This window comes from Gopherus evgoodei, chromosome 3 (assembly GCF_007399415.2).
Source record: "Gopherus evgoodei ecotype Sinaloan lineage chromosome 3, rGopEvg1_v1.p, whole genome shotgun sequence".
NCBI lineage: Eukaryota > Metazoa > Chordata > Testudines > Testudinidae > Gopherus > Gopherus evgoodei.
This window is the reverse complement of record NC_044324.1, coordinates 60,312,758-60,332,407: the sequence shown is the minus strand read 5'-3', so window position 1 is coordinate 60,332,407 and position 19,650 is coordinate 60,312,758. Positions and strand designations below refer to the sequence as shown.

The 19,650-nt window shown below is 39.9% G+C and overlaps 1 protein-coding gene across 1 annotated transcript in view; it reads left to right on the top strand.

Annotated features, from left to right (window-relative positions):
• The window catches only part of EYS (eyes shut homolog), a 1,559,204-nt gene that overhangs the window by 1,133,340 nt on the left and 406,214 nt on the right, over window positions 1–19,650 (top strand). The window contains 1 exon segment of the mRNA XM_030558318.1: window positions 12,248–12,268. Coding sequence (XP_030414178.1) covers window positions 12,248–12,268 — 21 coding nt within the window.

Genomic DNA, 19,650 nt, shown 5'->3' with positions numbered 1-19,650 from the left:
AGTCACACATGTAACAGGACATTGGGAAACAGATGAAAAGAAACAGAGTTTTTCTTAAAAACAAAAACAGAGTTAATATACAACGTTTTTCAATGTTCTTTGTTTTCTTTTTTAAAACTTAGTAACATTGTACAGTATCATGTATTATAAAATCACTAAATTATACATATATTTTCAGTTAATTAACAGCATGTCATCCGTAAATCTCTGTTAAGAAGGTGTCATGCCGTATTTAAAAAAATGTTTTGCATTCAGAAGATGAAAATATTTTTCTTTTGTTTTTATCTTCTGAATTTGGTAAATCCCTTTTCCTTATCAGAAAGAGGGGAAATTGAACTGTGACTTCCCACGTCTCACATAATGTTCCCTAACCACTCAGCTAAAGTTCATAATGGAGGTCTCTTCCTTTTCTTCCTCTCAAGATGTGATTGTACAGCAGCACAATGGTAGTCCAAACCTGCTTTGACCATGTGGAGTGGTACTACAATGTACACTTGGCACAACAGATTTCTTATAAAATATCTAACATTGCATATAAAAATGAGGTAGGTGTACATCAGTGATTTCCTTACACCCCGCTGAATTTCCCCAACGCCCCCTCCAATTTTTGGAGCTAGTTACATGCCAAACCTGGTGGCTGAACTTTGCGACTTTGTCCTCACCCACAACTATTTCACATTTGGGGACAATATATACCTTCAAGTCAGCGGTTCTGCTATGGGTACCCACATGGTCCCACAGTATGCCAACATTTTTATGGCTGATCTAGAACAATGCTTTCTCAGCTCTCGTCCCCTAATGCCCCTACTCTACTTGCGCTGCATTGATGACATCTTCGTCATCTGGACCCATGGAAAAGAAGCCCTTGAGGAATTCCACCATGATTTCAACAATTTCCATCCCACTGTCAACCTCAGCCTTGACCAATCCACACAAGCGGTCCATTTCCTTGACACTACTGTGCTAATAAGCGATGGTCACATAAACACCACCCTATACCGCAAGCCTACTGACTGCTATACTTACCTACATGCCTCCAGCTTCCATCCAGGACATACCACATGATCCACTGTCTACAGCCAAGCTCTAAGATACAACCCCGTTTGCTCCAATCCCTCAGACAGAGACAAACACCTACAAGATCTCTATCAAGCATTCTTAAAACATTCTAAAAATACCCACCTGCTGAAGTGAAAAAACAGATTGACAGAGCCAGAAGAGTACCCAGAAGTCACCTACTACAAGATAGGCCCAACATAGAAAAAACAGAATGCCACTAGCCGTTACCTTCATCACCCAACTAAAACCTCTCCAGTGCATCATCAAAGATCTACAATCTATCCTGAAAGATGATCCCTCACTCTCCCAGATCTTGGGAGACAGGCCTGTCCTCACTTACAGACAGGCCCCCAACCTGAAGCACATACTCACCAGCAACCACACACCACACAACAAAAACACTAACCCAGGAACCTATCCTTGTAACAAAGCCCGATGCCAACTCTGTCCACATATCTATTCAAGTGACACCATAATAGGACCCAATCACATCAGCCACGCCATCAAGGGCTCGTTCACCTGCACATCTACCAATGTGATATGTGCCGTCATGTGCCAGCAATGCCCTCTGCCATGTACATTGGCCAAACTGGACAGTCTCTATGCAAAATAATAAATGGACACAAATCTGACATCAGGAATCATAACATTCAAAAACCAGTAGGAGAACACTTCAAACTCTCTGGCCATTCAGTAACAGATTTAAAGGTGGCAATTTTGCAACAGAAAAGCTTCAAAAAGAGACTCCAACTAGAAACTGCTGAACTTGAATTAATATGCAAACTAGATACAATCAATTTAGGTTTAAATAGAGACTGGGAATGGCTGAGCCATTACACACATTGAATCTATTTCCCCATGTTAAGTATCCTCACACCTTCTTGTCAAACTGTCTTAAATGGGCTATCTTGATTATCACTACTGGCATCCTTATGGTACTGTTGTAGTCAATGTTGCAAGATATTTACATGCCAGATTCATTAAAGATTCATATGTCCCTTTATGCTTCAACTACTATTACAGGGGACATACATCCATGCTGATGATGGTTCTCTTTGATAACAGTCCAAAGCAGTGTGGACCAAAACATGTTCATTTTCATTATCTGAGTCAGATGCCACCAGCAGAAGGTTGATTTTATTTTTTGGTGGTTCGGGTTCTGTAGTTTCCGCATTGGAGTGTTGCTCTTTTAAGAGTTCTGAAAGCATGCTCCACACCTTGTCCCTCTCAGATTTTGGAAGGCACTTCATATTCTTAAACCTTGGGTTGAGTGCTGTAGCTATCTTTAGAAATCTCACACTGGAACCTTCTTTGCGTTTTGTGAAATCTGCAGTGAAAGTGTTCTTAATATGAACGTGTGTTGGGTCATCATCTGAGACTGTTATAAAATGAAATATATGGCAGAATGTGAGTAAAACAGAGGAGGAGGCATATAATTTCCCCCTGCCCCCAAGGAGTTTAGTCAAAAATTTAATTAGCACATTATTTTTTTAACAAGTGTCATCAGCATGGAAGCATGTTCTCTGGAATGGTAAATGAAGCATGAAGGGGCATACAAATGTTTAGCACATCCAGCATGTAAATACCTTGCAATGCCAGCTACAGAAGTGCCATGCAAATGCCTGTTTTCACTTTCTGGTGACACTGTAAACAAGAAGAGGACAGCATTATCTTCTGTAAATGTAAACAAACTTGTTTGTCTTAGCTGAACAAGAAGTAGGACTGAGTGGACTTATAGTTTCTGAAGTTTTACATTGTTTTGTTTTTGAGTGCAGTTATGTAACAAAACAAAATGTACATTTGTAAGATGCACTTTCAGAGTAAAGAGATTGCACTATAGTACTCGTATGAGGTTGTCATAAACAAATGGTTAAGGGTTAATGTCTCTTTTACCTGTAAAGGGTTAAGAAGCTCAGTAAACCTGGCTGACACCTGACCAGAGGACCAATAGAGGGACAAGATACTTTCAAATCTTGGTGGAGGGAAGTCTTTGTTTGTGCTTTTTGTGTTGTTCGTTGTTCGCTCTTGGGGTAAGAGGGACCAGATGTACACCCAGGCATTCCTAATCTTTCTGAATCAGTCTTTCATGTTTCAAAATTGTAAGTAATAGCCGGGCAAGGTGGATTAGTCTTATGTTTGTTTTCTTAACTTGTAAATGTGTCTTTTTGCTGGAAGGATTTTTACCTCTGTTTGCTGTAACTTTGAATCTAAGGCTGGGGCGGGGGATCCCTCTAGTATGTATGAATCTGAGTACTCTGTAAAGCATTCTCCATCCTGATTTTACAGCGATAATTTTTACCTTTTTTTTTCTTTAATTACAAGCTTTCTTTTTAAGAACCTGATTGATTTTTCCTTGTTTTAAAATCCAAGGGATTGAGTCTAAACTCACCAGGGATTGGTGGGGGGAAAGGAGGGAGGATGGTTAATTCTTCCTTCTTTTAAGATCCAAGGAGTTTGGATCGATGTGAAGCCTCTCAAGGCAACCCAGGGAAGGGAAAGTCTGGGGGGAAATGGAGGGGGATGGTTAATTTCTCCTTGTTTTAAGACCCAAGGGGTTTGGGTCTGGGTTCCCCAGGGAAGGTTTTGGGGGAACAGAAAGTGTGCCAGACATTAAATTCTGGCTGGTGGCAGCATACCAGATTTAAGCTAGTAATTAAGTTTAAAAGTGTTCATGCAGGTCCCCACTTTTTGTACCCTAAAGTTCAAAGTGGGGGAAAAAACCTTGTCAGAGGTGAATTGAAAAATACTGTTTTTTTGTTTATCATTTTTAAAGTGCAAATATTTGTAATCAGAAAGAATATATACTTTGATTGCAATTACAACACAGAATACAATAAACATGAAAATGTAGAAACATCCAAAATATTTAGTAAATTTCAGTTGGTATTCTATTGTTTAAGCGTGCAATTAAAATTGCAATTAATCACGATTAATTTTTTAATCGCAATTAATTTTTTGAAGTTAATCATGTAAGTTAACTGCAATTATTTGACAGCCCTACTAAATAATAATATTCATGCCCTCAGTTATTTGTGCCTTTTGTTATTTGTGCCCCACTTGGCCTTATTTCAGTTATTATAATATTCTGCAGTGGTGTCAAATCACTGTAGTAACATTATTGTTTGCTGTTCTTGACAGTGTTATAGAATAATTTTTTTCAAAGAAAAGCCCTTTCTCTCCTCCAGACTATCACCATATCTATTCCAGTCACATTCAGTATATTTCTTCTCTACACCATCATTTCCCTCCCAGACCTCTTACTATTTCCTGTTTCCAGATCTTTTCCCTTTTCTACCCACCCCTGCTTTCAGACTTATCCAAGTTAAATTCCTGTACTGGCATCTGTTGCCTAATGAGCTGGTGCTTCCTGGTTTTTAACAGCCCCCATAGTATGAATTTACTTCCTAATCATGGTGCATGAGTGCAGCCAAAAAGAGCCATGATCAAAAATCTTTTGAAAAGGAACAGGTTCGTGTATGAATTTTAAACTCATTAATATTTAACAGCTTTGGAATTTACTCAAATGTGTTCTGCCATGTCTATAACTAGGATCTATTTGAATTTTAAAAAAGCAGAAGAATGAGCTAATATGTGCAAAGAATTTAGTGAACCTTCAAAAACAAACTTCAAATACAGTTCATTAGCCTTTCCAAGACTATTGGCATCACCTCTTCAAGACATTCAGTACCTTTTAAAGGACATCATCTACTTTTGCACTGTTTATATCAGAGACCAATACAATTTAATTCACGGTTTAAAAAATTTGAGAATTTAATATGATTAAATCTGGGTTCAGATACTGTGAAGGTCAGAAGTTCTGTAATACCATATACATGAAAGGAAATAAGAGGTTTATTTTAAAAAAATACTTGTACATAAATTGGAGATATGGCTATTATTTTTTCTGTCTGCTATCTAAAGTCCCTGAAAGTTATTGAGCAAAACTTTGAGGATTGTTTTAATGGGGTAGAATGAGGAGTGGTGGGATTTAACTGAGAAACATAAAATATAGAAGAACTAACTTCCTAATAATAATATATATTAGACTGCACTAGTCTTCCAAGGGAGAAAACTCAAGTATTTGAGGGGTTTAAAAATAAACAGACAAACCATTAGAAACCATAGGGAACAATCCTGCACACTGACCAGGGACATGCTGGCTTTGGGGGTGATCCAGCCGTCTTCCAGCCCTTGGGCCTCGCCAGTGGTGCTAGTCCCCAAAAAGGATGGGTCAATCCGGTTCTGTGTGGACTATCGAAAGCTCAATGCCATCACCGTATCTGATGCCTACCCTATGCCCAGGCCTGACGAGCTCCTAGACAAGCTGGGAGGTGCTCGGTACCTCACCACTATGGATCTTACCAAAGGCTACTGGCAAGTGCCGCTGGACGCAGATGCCAGGCTGAAATCGGCCTTTATCACCCCTCTGGGGCTCTATGAGTTTCTGACCCTGCCCTTCGGCCTCAAGGGAGCGCCGGCCACCTTCCAGCGCCTGGTGGATCAGCTACTGAGGGGGATGGAGAGTTTTGCCGTGGCGTATATTGACGACATCTGCGTCTTCAGCCAGACCTGGGAGGACCACATATCCCAGGTTAAACAAGTCCTAGACCGACTCCAAAAGGCTGGGTTAACAGTAAAGGCGGAGAAGTGCAAGGTGGGGATGGCTGAAGTATCTTACCTGGGCCATCGGGTGGGGAGCGGCTGCCTAAAGCCGGAACCAGCCAAGGTGGAGGTGATCAGAGACTGGCCTGCTCCCCAAACCAAAAAGCAGGTCCAGGCCTTTATTGGGATGGCGGGGTACTATCGAAGGTTCGTGCCCCACTTTAGTGCCATAGCCGGCCCCATCACTGAACTGTGCAAAAAGGGGAAGTCAGACAAGGTGATTTGGACTGAGCAGTGCCAGGAGGCTTTCCGGGCGCTGAAGGAGGCTCTGGTTAGTGGCCCAGTTCTGGCAAACCCAGATTTTGACAAACCCTTTATGGTGTTCACTGATGCCTCAGACACGGGACTGGGGGCAGTGTTAATGCAGGAGGATGAAAAGGGGGAGAGACACCCCATCGTGTACCTGAGTAAGAAGCTGCTACCCCGGGAACAAAGCTACGCGGCCATCGAGAAGGAATGCCTGGCCATGGTGTGGGCCCTTAAGAAGCTAGAGCCATATCTCTTTGGGCGACACTTCACCGTGTACACCGACCACTCTCCCCTGACCTGGCTGCACCAGATGAAAGGAGCCAACGCCAAGCTCCTGAGGTGGAGCCTGCTCCTGCAGGACTATGACATGGACGTGGTCCATGTGAAGGGAAGTGCCAACCTGACAGCGGATGCGTTGTCCCGGAGAGGGGACCCTGAACTTCCCCAGGTCACTGGTCAGAGTGACCCCGCTCAGTTCAGTCTCGAAGGGGGGAGAGATGTGATGGAGTAGGGACTGTCTGTGTGGGGAGTGGGAGAGCAGGGGAATATACCACAGTATTTCTGTGTAATTATAAGTGTTTATCTTCAAGGCTCTCAATGGCCTGAGCCTATGATACCTAAAAGATTCCTTGATATTCCAAGATAAGGACTGTGGTTGGCGTCTCTGTTCCTCTGGCACAATGGAACTTTCTACCACAAGAGTAAAAAGAGTCTGTGTAGTGGACTCAGCTTTCTTGAGGGCTGGTCCCAGAGTGTGGAACAACCCTCCCTCCCCTAGGAACTAAGAACTACCACAAAGCTGACCACCTTCTCAAGTACAAGAAGCACTGCTTCAGCCTTGTCTTCTCTAACATAAACACATAGCAGTTATGTACCTATTTATATTAAACAAAATAAAACCCCCTACATTGCGCATACTTTTTTCCTCTTATTGTATCTGACACAGGGAGGTAAAAGGATGTTTGTTGCATATGACATTTTCACTCTGGATAAGCAAAGTTGCATGTTTTGAACATGTTAAAGACTTGTATCCATTTTTATTACAATTATAATGGCACAGTCATAATACTTATTTTGTGGTTAGGTGGTGGCTGTATAGTTTCCTCACATTTCCCCACCAATGTATCACAACCCTTGGAGAAGAACTATTCTGCAAGATGATAGGAGAGTTCATGATGATTCAGACCCTTAGTTACCTGTTAGTGCTGAATGTGATGGGCACGCTTGACCACTAGATATTGGCCCTCCTCCCTTTAGTTAATACATACCAGGGTAAGATTTCAGCTAGAAGCCTAGAAGGGGGAAGGTCTCTATCCCATTAGAAGTCCTCTTGAGCAGGCCCGGTGCCAATCCCAGTCTGAAATGGATGTAGCAGCCCTGCCCACGATTCCACATCTTGCTATGCAGCATGGGGATGGGAGGAGGCTCTGAGAGTAGGGCTGTGGCCCAGCTCCCACACTGGCCTAGGGCCCCCATGGCTGGAGAGGCAGCAGACCCCAGGGAGCCTGGCTTGGGGCAGCCTCAGCAACACCCCAGAGTCCTGGGCGGTCACCCCGTGTGTGGCCAAGGACAGACCCAGCCGGGTAGGGGGCACCACCTGTAACACTCACGTGGGGTGTGCTGGGGCGGCTGCAGAGTTCGGCTGCCGGGGCCTGGGGCAGAGCAGCGTGCCCAGGTCTCCTGCTTCCCAGGACCCCCGCGAGCAGACCACAGGCTCGGCCTGTGCAGCGGCATGAGTTTGGCTCAGCCCAGGCTGCTGCTCCCCTCCCTGGCAGGATGCGGCACAGGGAGGAGGCGGCGGAGGTGGGGACAAGCCAAAGAGGAGCCCATAGCTGGCGCTCTCGGAGCGGCCCATCCAGCCGCCATGTTCCGGCACCACCCCCTATGCTCCACGACCAGGGCAGGGCCACGCTACTGGCTCCTGCCTGAGGGGGTCTGGCCACTGCCCATGGGAGAGCGGTAGGGACACACTCCCCACTGAGCCAGCTCCCCCCGCCCACCGCACAGCCCCGGCAGCACCCGGTCAGAGAACAAAGAGCAGTCAGGATCTAGCCCAGGACACTGCCTCCGGTCAGAGCTGGGGCCCCAGCATTATGCCGCCCCTGGTAATTTGCCTCCCCAAGCACCTGCTTGTTTTGCTGGTGCATAGAGCCGCCCCTGCTCTTGAGTATCCAGTGCAGATTCCAGTTAGGGTTTGATAGCTATATGTCAATTTGTAATTTTCAACCTGCCAATAAATGGTTTCCAACAATTATTTTAAAACATATAAATATTTGTTTAACTCAAATCAAATGCCTATGTTGGGGTCCAGTTTAAACCATTATCAACTCAGAGCTGGGAATATAATAGGAAGAAATTTAAGAAGGACAAACACAGAGCACTTCATTTGAGTTCCACAGTTACTTAGGAAGGAACAATCAGTTGCACACATTCAAAATGGGAAATGACTGCTTAGGAAGGAGTACTGCAGAAAGGAATCTGGGGAGCCATACTGGATCACAAGCTAACTATGGATCAACAGTTTAACATTGTTGCAAAAAAAGCAAGCTTCATTCTGGGATTCATTAGCAGGAGTGTTGTAAGCAAGACACAAGAAGTAATTTTCCTGCTCTACTCTGTGCTGATTAGGCCTCAACTAGAGTATTGTGTCCAGTTCTGAGAACCACATTTCAGGAAAGATGTGGACAAACTGGAGAAAATCCAAAGAGCAATAAAAATGATTAAAGGTCTAGAAAACATGACCTCTGAGGGAAGATTGAAAAAATTGGGTTTGTTTAGCCTGGAGAAGAGAGGAATGGGGGCAAAGGATGAGGGGCATGATAACAGTTTTCAAGTACATAAAAGGTTGTTACAAAGAGGAAGGAGAAAAATTACTCTCTTTAACCTCTGAGAATAGGACAAGAAACAATGGGCTTAAATTGCAGCAAGGGCAGTTTAGGTTGGATATTAGGAAAAATGTCCTGTCAGGGTGGTTAAACACTGGAATAAATTGCCTAGGGAGGTTCTGGAATCTCAATCATGGGACATTTTTAAGAGCAGGTTAGACAAACACCTGTCAGGGATGGTCTAGAAAATACTTAGTCCATCCATGACTGAAAGGCACTGGACTAGATGACCTCTCGAGGTCCCTTCCAATCCTATGATTTTGTGAATGTTATATGGATAATTTGAATAGATATTCTTCAGAGGTCCACTGGTACTATAAATAAATTCAGAAAGCAGTTGAGGATAAAAAAGTAAAAATAATTTTTAGTTCCTCTATTCTGCCACAAGTCAGATACTTGTGCTACATTAATATGATGTAAAGGTGCTGTAGTGTTTCAGAAAGTGTTACTGTAATAGATTTGCTGGAAAAATGATTACCATTTACAGGTGGAGTTTAGATGACAGATGTGAGATGAAGCTTTAAGCCCTAGTATTAAAGGCTGGTATTTTCTTTAGCACATTTTCCATCAGTGTTCTGAAGCAAGGACAGTTTTATTCTCTAGGCTGGATTTATCACATAAAGTTGATATTCTCTGGTTCCAAATACATACACACACAGACATACATATATATATATATATATATACATACACACAAACACACACACATACACGCTGTATTTGAAACTTATAAAGTGGCTTTTTCTTTTTAAAAAAATACTGAACTGCTTTGCAAGTTGATTGGGAGCCTACAAAAATTGATAGTGAAGTTACTTGGGTGTATAATGATGGATGCCAATGTGAAAGGCTGATTTCACAGAAACAGAGAAGATCAAGTAAGCTGCATCCTTAGCTTCTGCTTACAGAAAAGAATAATTTCTTTTAAAGATTTTATTCAGGGTTAAATTTAACGTAAACTTTGTTCTCATGCCTAACTTAAACTTTCTCTCAACAAAGTCTGTGGTTGCCATTTGCATTCTGAATGCATGCCATGAGTTTCTTTGCCGGTAAAGGGCTGATGGTTTCTTTAATACTTAGCAATTTACTCAGGAATTTCTGTCATCTAAAAGACAGCCTTATTGGAGTTATCTATACAGCTGGTGAATCTCTTCAAGTCTTCAATAAACTCTAAGTTTCTCTTCTTTCCCCACAACTATCTAGTCAACTTCAAGTTCCCTGTCCCTCCATGTCCACCACTAGTCCCTTCCCTCCTCGTGGTTTTCCAATACATGTAACATCAGTTCCTACTATCCTCCTCAAGACACTTCAGTAGCTCTCTAGCAAAGCTAGTAAGCCCTAGCTCCCTCACAACCCCTTCTGTGAAATGCCTCCTATCACTGAAGAACACAAAACATAGAACTCCAAAATCTCATATCATGCTGTCTTTGACTATATGTCCCAGAATGCATTCGGCCAGTTTGGCGGAGAAAAGCTTGGGGCAGCTAGTTAAATAGGTACAGTTTGTTCAAAACCTTGATGATGCAAAGTTCTGAAACACATTTAAGTATTATTATTTATTATTTTGGCCATATTAGGAGTCAATGAGAGGCATAAGTTGGACAAGAGACCGTCCTTATCAGAATCTGTCCAAGACTGGGGGAAAAAAGAGGTTAAAGAATCTTAAGAATCAGTCTAATCCTTTGTCTGCTCCTGAAGTAGACACGCCTGACCTAGCCCCAAATCCAAAACTAGTTTTCCACATAAATCTTTAGCTGGAGGTATAAAGTTACAACAACATTAAATTCAAGAGTCCATGAGAAAAGACATCCAGAATATGTAAAAGGAATAATATTCACACTTTGGAGTGTATTCTCATCTCTGTGCCTGGGGATTTACACATGTATTTACCATTGTAGGTTATGTGCGTAAATCCTCAAACAGCAAGAAAAGAATGTATAGGACTCTCTGCAGTAGAAAATGGTTAAATGAATAACACCGTTTCCACTTAGTTTTATTCATTTAACTATTTTTCAGTATTTTCTGTGATTTACAGATTGGATTAGACTGTTCCTGAAGTCCAACATTGTAACTTAAGTTGTGGAGATACAATTCATGTTCACACATGGCCATAATGCCTGATGACATGTTAACTGCAGTTCTGTGTAATTACAGTATAAATCCTAGTAACGAGTATTCGTTCATACTTATGCAATTTTGCTTCAGGTTTTACCTCTTTTATCTTAAGCCTCTTGTTTTTGCCCCCTTGTTAAGCTTTTCTGTGTATTCTTAGTTGCCCTCTGTTCCTTTTCCTCAGCCTGTCATCCCTTTTATACTTTTATCCTCTATGTTTGATTTGTCCTCTTTTGATTTCTCACCTTTTATTACATTTAAAACAAGTGTATTCCTTTCTATTGTGGCTCTAGTTTCTTTTCTCTGTGTGTATATGTATGTACATATGCATACTATTGGTTGTCTTATTACCCTTTCTCTCTTTGACATTCCTGTTCAAATGGTGGATTTACAGTCATATAGACTTCAGTGTTAAAAAAGGTGGCAAGGTTAATCATCCCTAAGGTCTTCAGAATCACTCTACATTGTTGTTTAAATCCTTTAATACAATCTTTATAAAATGTTTTGAGGAAATTGTTTGTGATTAATCAAATCCCCAGGCTTAAAATGTATAGGTAAGATAATATGTGTTTGTAAATAATACAGGTCTGCTTATTTATAAACAGCTTTTGTGGGTTAAAAAAAACACTTCAGATGCATGGAGTGAAAATTACAGATGCAGGCATTATTATACTGACACATGAAGAGAAGGGAGTTACCTCACAAGTGAAGGACCAGTGTTGACAGGGCCAAAACAATCAGGGTGGATGTGGTCCACTCCCAATAACTGATGAGGAGCTGTCAATTCCAGGAGAAGCAAAGTTGCTTTTGTAATGAGCCAGTTACTCCCAGTCCCTATTCAAGCCCAAATTAAATTTGCAAATTAATTTTAGTTCTGCTGTTTCTCTTTGAAGACTGTTTCTGAAGTTTTTTTGTTCAAGTATGGCTACTTTTCAATCTGTTATAGACTGTACAAGAAGATTGAAGTGTTCTCCTACTGGCTTTTGTATGTTACTATTCCTGATGTCTGATTTGTGTCCATTTCTTCTTTTACTATAATACAGTTATACTCAAAGAGAAGGGGAGAGAAGAAAATGACTTCCAATCAAGAATAAAAGCCCAGAAGAGAGAATGCATTTATTAAGCTAACCTTTGGCCATTTACGTAACTTTATTGATATTTTATAGTTATTTGCTTCAGATGCTGCAGAAAAGATTCACAGATTGGAAATGTAGGGCTAGATTCACAAGAAATGTATGCATGGTGATACTGAGCATTGCCACACCTAACTTTTAGGAGCCTAGAAAATCACAGGGATTCATGAAGTTTGAGTAAGACGACCAGGCTCTCTCTACAGTGAATGGGGAGATAGAGATACTTCAGAATGGGATTCACAAAAGTCAACATGCTACATGGTTCCTCACTTAAGCTCCCAATGGGAGATGCCAAGCTAAGGGGTGTGCCAAACCCCACCTCTTTCTTTGAGATTGGTACCTAAAACTGGGCTGCAGAGAGCCACCTCCCTCTTCTTGGGATTTTCAGTTATAAACCCTCTCTTGGTGTTACACATTTGTGCTGTTTTGTGGGAAGGGAGAAGAAGGAGGAGGAGCTCTTAAAACTTTTAGCCCAGTGGTTAGCATACTCACCTGAGACATGGGAGACTTCTGGTTCAAGTCCCTTCTCTGCTTAATGGGGAGAAAAAATGTGAAGTGGGATTTGCCACCTTTCAGGTGAGTGTCCTAGCCACTGCTCTATGGGATAGTCTGATGTAAGAGTCTCTCCTGCTGAAGCTCGTCCACTATGGATAAATAATTTTAAAAAGTTGTTGAGCCAGAGAACGAGAGAGAGAGTAAGCAAGCATGAGACAGACTCAGCAAAGAAGTGGGAAGCCCAGAATCTAGTCACCCTGCTCCAGTGACTTTCTTTCCTAGGAGTTCTCCCATCCAAGCAATGATCATGCTTAATCCTGTTTAGTTTTTGTGATCTGACCCTGTTATGTCCTATCCCAGTGCTCTGGCAATGACAAAATAATATATATATATATATATATAATTTTGTCAAATGAGCATTTTATATTAAATAGTCTTTTTTGGTGACTTCTGGCAGAAGGACTGTGCAAAACAGCAAAAATTCATATTCCAATGCAAAAAACTTATCTTTGCCAAAGAAAATAAGAATTTAAAATTGAAAGGTTTTGCTTAAACAGCAAAAACATCAGTGTCTTAACTTTTACACAAAATTGGATCAATTTCACAAAATCAAAATGAAATATAAAACCTCATTGTTAAGGCTTTCAAATGTCAATTTGTAAATACTTCTCACAGCCCTAGTAATACAGTAGGTGGATGCCATTGCAATAGTCTGGAAACGTTAACTGTAATGCTTAAGAAAAATTGTCTTGATAACCCAATAAATCAAGTGATATGATTTGGTGCAGTAATTTCTTGATATAATCACTTGGCTTCTAACCAGGGATATAGGAAAAAGAATAAAAACCTTTCAGCGATTTTTTTTCTTTTTCTGCTCTTCTAAAACTTCCTGATCATTCCACAGTTTGTTTTTGCATCATTCTGTTGTAAGGCGAAGTACACATAAGCTTGAGCCTTGAAATTCCCAATGAAATATATTATGAGCAATGATTCCAAGAAGCTGGAGATAAGAAAAGAGGGACTGACTTAAAACAATTGAATAGTAAGCAAAATTGTTTTGCATACATCCCTTCTTGAACTAGTGTTACACCGTTGAGAATTGATACTAGCAGTTGATGCTCTTCCAATTACAAATATATGGAAACAGAGGGGGAAAAATGTTATGTACTCATAAATAATTAAAAACTTCACAGCAGGCTTTCAAGATTTCCAAGTTATCTGCTGGGATTGTCTCATAATGGAGATGTAGTTGCTATTGTTATTGTACCAGACTGTTATTGTTAAAAGCACAGCACATGAGAGAAAATGGGTAAGAGGGGCAAACATACTGAAAGGAGAAATTTGCCCGCTGAGAGTTTGGTTTACAGTTAGATTTTCACTTCATCTGTGATCTTCACTATTATTTACACACAAAGCTGACACAGAAATAATGGCAAGAGTTGTCTTAAACTGATAAAAGCCAGAATGTTCAGAGAAAAGACTGAAAGTTCACCTTTATGCTCAGCTTGTTGCTTGTATATATTAGCATTCATCCTATGTCCAACATTGGCAGTGGATGGCAAGAGGACCTCAAGATGTATTTTTTATCTCTGGATACTTTACCATTTAAAACACAAACAAACGTTCCAATATCTATGGAAAATAAGGTGGGCAACAAACAGTATTTCAGCCTTAAATATGACATATCTTTTTTTCAGTTGAAGGTAGTCATTTAGGCCAGTTTTCCAAAGTAGGAGTTCTCATTTCAAGGTGCTCAGCACTTTTGAAACAGGTCACTTGTAAAGGAGCCTAAAAATGGGCACAGTAATGTAATTTTAGGGTTCTATTTTTGAAAATCTTATCTGTAAGGTTATTTTTAACAAAAAGATCTCTGCTATAGTGATATGAATGGTGCCCCTGTATATCAAAGGTCATGTTAATTCAGGTTTGCTGAGTAAAAATTATAAATTGTTTGGGATAAAATAACAACAGGTCTGAACCACTGACCAAAACACATGTGAGGTTTTAGAGGGAGTGGTATTAGGAGACTTATAGTCCAGTTTTACAAAAATCAAGAGGTTTATGTAAGCATCCAAGTGTTTGGTGCACTTCTTCAAACTTATTTGATTCATTCAAACTTTGGAAGCAAGGCATTTTTGGCAATTTGTAATGTATTTTGTGGGGAGGAAAGGGATATCCTTCTTTCACTATAGAAGTTTTGAGATTTCTTCTGTTTCCCTCAACTCTCCCCTTTGTTTTCACACATTTGACCTCAATGCACTGAGCCTGATTCTCCACTAACTTCAACTACTCCACTGCCTACAATCATTGTAAAGTGAGTGTAAAATTCTACTAGATGATAACTGTAGAATTTTGGGAGCACTTTGCACAGATGTAAGTGTATTGTGTTGTGGCTGTGTTGTGCTACCAAGAGGGACTTGATGGGAGTAGCTGATACTGCTAAGTGATCTCAAGCACTCCCTTTTACCTTGATGCTAAGCACTCAGTCTTCCTCACACTCCTGGCACACATTAAACTGGAGCAAAATACTCAGGAAGCAGTAATGATGAATCAAGACCTAGATATGATGAGAGACAGTAGCCTAGAGAGAAGTTTGCAATGTGAATATTTATGCAGAAGAGGCCAATATGAGTTGGGGTTGTATATATAAAAGTCATCATATCATAGAGCAGAGAGGTAATAATCCCTCTCTGTTTAGCTCTGGTTCTCCTGAAGTTGAATTATTGTGTTTGCGTTTGGGCATAACATCACCAAGTAGATGTTTACAGATTGGAGGGAGTTCAGAAGAAGAGAAACCAAAATAGTCAGGTGTGGGATGGGGATTGATTTTTTCAGGAAAGATTAAAATAATTAAATATTTGTATTGTGTTTCACCCTCAACTACAGGTGAAACAGAAGTTTGCAATTATTTGAAGGGTATGAACATCAAGGAGGGAAAGGAATTATTAAGCAAGATGCAATTATTAAGATAAATGGGATGAAACAAAGGGTGAATTTAGACTGAATGAGGAAAACTTCCTGTTTTCCTTTACATATTAAGTCTGCCAATTAATCTCCTTGGGTAAACCATGGAAAAAACACCTGCTCTGAACTTTTAAAACTATACTGGACAAAAATGGTAGAAAATGTATTTATAGGAAACAATCATGCATTGCAAAGTGAGTGGTCTAGTTGATCCAGTAAGTGTTTTCCATCCATCCCTAGCTTCTCTGAATCTGGGAGCAGTGCAAAGAACCTTAATTGCCTAACATGCTGAAAACAGATTTTTAACCTCTCAGTGCAGTGGCTCTGATTTGTGGTAATATCTATGGTAGTGTTACTCTTTGTAAATACAGGCTTTGCAGAGCTCACTTCATAATGCATCTTAGAAGAAGTGAATCAGAATTGTCACATCTACTTAGGTTACACTTGAAATACTTCCAAAATTAATGATTGGAAGATAGGTATGTGGATATCTGACTGACTAGCAGAAGTGTGAAATGCTAGTCTAATGTCTATTAATTTAAAAATTCCATCAGAATCAAATTTAATACAGTAGGTGTTATGCTGTTTTTTTAATGCTTTAACTGGAAATTAATGTAGTTCATATTTTTCAATTAGAAATGGAATTTAACAATGACACACACAACAGGGCATGCATTAGTGCAGGGGTAGGAAAACTATTGCCTGCAGGCTGCTTTCTGCCCATCAGCCATTTTTATCCAATGGGGAGCAGGGTCGGGGACTTGCAACACTCCCCCTGCCCAGCGTTCCCCAACTCCTGACTGATAATTCCCTTGATGAGCACCATCTGCTGGAACACAGAGCCACACTGCACAGGTGCAACTTCATTGCGCTGTTTCTGGGATCAGAACCCCACCCATACGTGGAAGTCCCTCTCCCCCCATGTGGCAGCATGCCTAATCCCCTCCCAGTCTCTTATGGCCTCCCCCTCGAGAGCTTCAAAACCTCCCAGGGGCTGCACCCTTCCCAGCTAGGGGAAGTGGTGGTGCCTGGCACCGCTTCCTTGGTGTCATTGCCGGCAGGGCCCCTCGGAGTCCCTGATACCGCTCCTGAACAGTCCTCCCTACCACCACCTCAGTAACAACTCTTATAGAGACCCCCATGCTACACCCCAAAGCGTCCTCCTCCCCCACCGGGCATTCATGGCCCACCATACAATGTCCATACTCAGATGTGGCCCTCAGGCCAAAAAGTTTCCCCAGCCCTGAATTAGTGAGCAATTAATGTATAACTTGGGTAAAGGTTGAGTGCCACTTTCGAAGTCCATTGGAGCCAGCACTGTGAGCCTGTTAAACAATCTTTTTTAAAAAAAATAAATAAAACAGTTGGTTTAAATTAAAGCTCTGCATTTTAAAGAACTATGTACCTCTCCTTTATTAAAGGAAGTCCATAAAGCAGTAAATAGGATAGAGCGAAACTGACTATTGTTGATATTTCTTATTTTAGTACAGGAATTCTTGAAAAAAACAATTCACCCAAGGCATGCTTTGCATACTACAAATCACAGATTTGGCCTGAAATGGGATTTTCTAACACAATATTTCAGGGCAAAATTCTCCCTTGAGCCACTCTGCATTTCTTGTGACTTTAGTGAGAATTATATGTGCAGATTATGCTGTAGAGAGCTGAATTGCAGATAAGAGGTTGAATGTGATTTTTTTTTGTCCCAAGGCAGCAATATGTACTGTTATGTTTTGGAATACTTGAGGGAAATAAAAGGAAAATTACAACACTCTTCATGAATAAGGGCCATGCTTTACCATGGGATATATATATTTATTCAATTCTTACGGAAGTCATTGGAAGTCATGTGCACGTATGAAAAACTTAAATACGGTCTTAACTCTACTGTTGTTTATGCAAACCACAGAAAAGGAAATGCAGCGTTATATGAACATAATCAAAGAACACAACAGTAAGGATATTGTATGTTACAGCTGTAATGAGCATAGACAAACTCTTACGATTTACTATTTTGAGATAAACTGATATAGATTTCCTTTTATCAGATATTGTCTTCAGCTCAAGTATCATTATTTCTTGTGTGGTCAGTTGTCTCACTTTGGTGCTTAAAATGGTGTGTGTAAAGTAATGTAGTATAATTTTTTTTAAACATATATTTTAATTTTTCTATTCTTTGTGTAGGGTATCAGATATGTTTTAAAAAAATAAGGCTCTGAAGCACCAAATACCGGCCTTGTCTGAGAATTAAAGTAATACTATGTCATCACCAATAGCCAATAAATGGATTCATGGGAATGTACTACCAAAGTAATATTTTCTGCCGGGGAAGGGGAAGAGGGATGAGATGGTTTGTTTGATTTAAGACTTGTAGTATTAAGGAATGCAATTCTAGAAAGATATGTTGTCCTTCAAGAGACCTTGGTTGCAAAAGTTAAAAAAAAAATCCCACCCTAAAAGTAGTCAGTTGCAGCAGAAAGATATATTTACCAACAAAAGAAACATCATTTCCAAAACCTCCATATCAATATTTTACACAGTTACCTAATTTCTCAAAGTTTAAATTGATTATAAATAGTTTATGTGCTTTTTCTGTATCTGTAACCTGCAGAACTATTTAATCAAATCATGTCTGACTCTTGCTCTACAGTCACCCAGATACACAGTGCAGCAGTGCCCCCTGCAGCCTTAAAACATTAGCTTAATATTTTAGAAAATTAATGTTCCTGATGTTTATTTCAGTAGCTATCCAAAGAAACATCTGTAACTTCGTTAAACCTTAAGTGTTTGTTTTTAACTAAAATTATAGTTTTAATGATAATCTTGTTCATGGTTAAATTAATACCCCATTTCTAGAAGAAAAGATGATGTTGATAATATGTACTTTTGCATGGATTTTTTTTTAATGTAAAAGTCAGATTACAAAAAAATAAGATTCAGAAGGAAAACCTAAATCAGTGTTTATCAACACATGAGTTGGCTTCAGAAAACAATATTTTTCCCTTTAGTAATGAAAGATAAATATGAAGAAACATGAGTCATTCTTTCACAGGTCTGAGCTAGAGCAAATCAGAAGCAGAGAAACCAGGGCAATTCAGAAAATGCAAATACAAATTCCACAATATCTGTTAATAAAAAAACTTCTAACCTTTACAAAATCAAATGCCTTAATACATGCATGTATAGAAAATCATATTTTACATGTGAAAAACTGGCCCACATACTAATGAAACAGTTTGCTTCATTCACGTAGAAAAAACACACTGATGCAGAAAATAACTGCTGTCTGTGACCTCTCTCACCACATACTCACTTCTCTCTCAAATATAAATCCTTTGACATGTTTCCATAAAAAGTATACTTTTTTTTTATTTAAAGTGAAAAAGGAATAATTTGTCACAGTAGCACCAGAAAACTGAAACTCTTTACCACATCTGAGAGTACAAAAATGTTTTAGACTATGGAACCCAGAGCTGCTAGAATTGTTAAAAGCAATATCAAAATCAAGACATGTTCTTAGATGACTCAGACACTGCCCCATCTCCACAAAAAAAGCTTGGTTTTCATTCTGTGCAAGACCTCACCAGAGCATAAATGCCCCCCACCAAACAATGTGGCACAGAAATTGGGTGGTATTTTATTTCATAAAGATAGGAGAATGGCAGTATGTAATAGCACCCATGAAAAGGCAGATTTGAGGACATAATATCTTAGTTGATTTAAAAGGCGCACATTTCCTGATCTCCAAAATTGTGCCTTACTTAAGACATGACAGGCAGCATATTTTGAGGCAAGTATAGCTTATCTTGGGCAGTGTTATAAGGAACTAGCTTGAAGGCCAACTGACATTAACCAATTGAGAAGTGCAGTAATTTCCCAAAATGAATTGTCTGTGTTTCATTGCTATTATGGAATCAAATTAATATTATATGTAAAAAATAAAAACAACAATTTGACCTGTTCAGATTCTGATTATTATAAATACAGGTCTGACATCATTAACTGCCTTTTGGGATTCACTATTTAAATCCATCATTCTAAATCAATTTCATAATCCAGAAGATATGAAATATTCCCAGTTGAATTAAATCTAT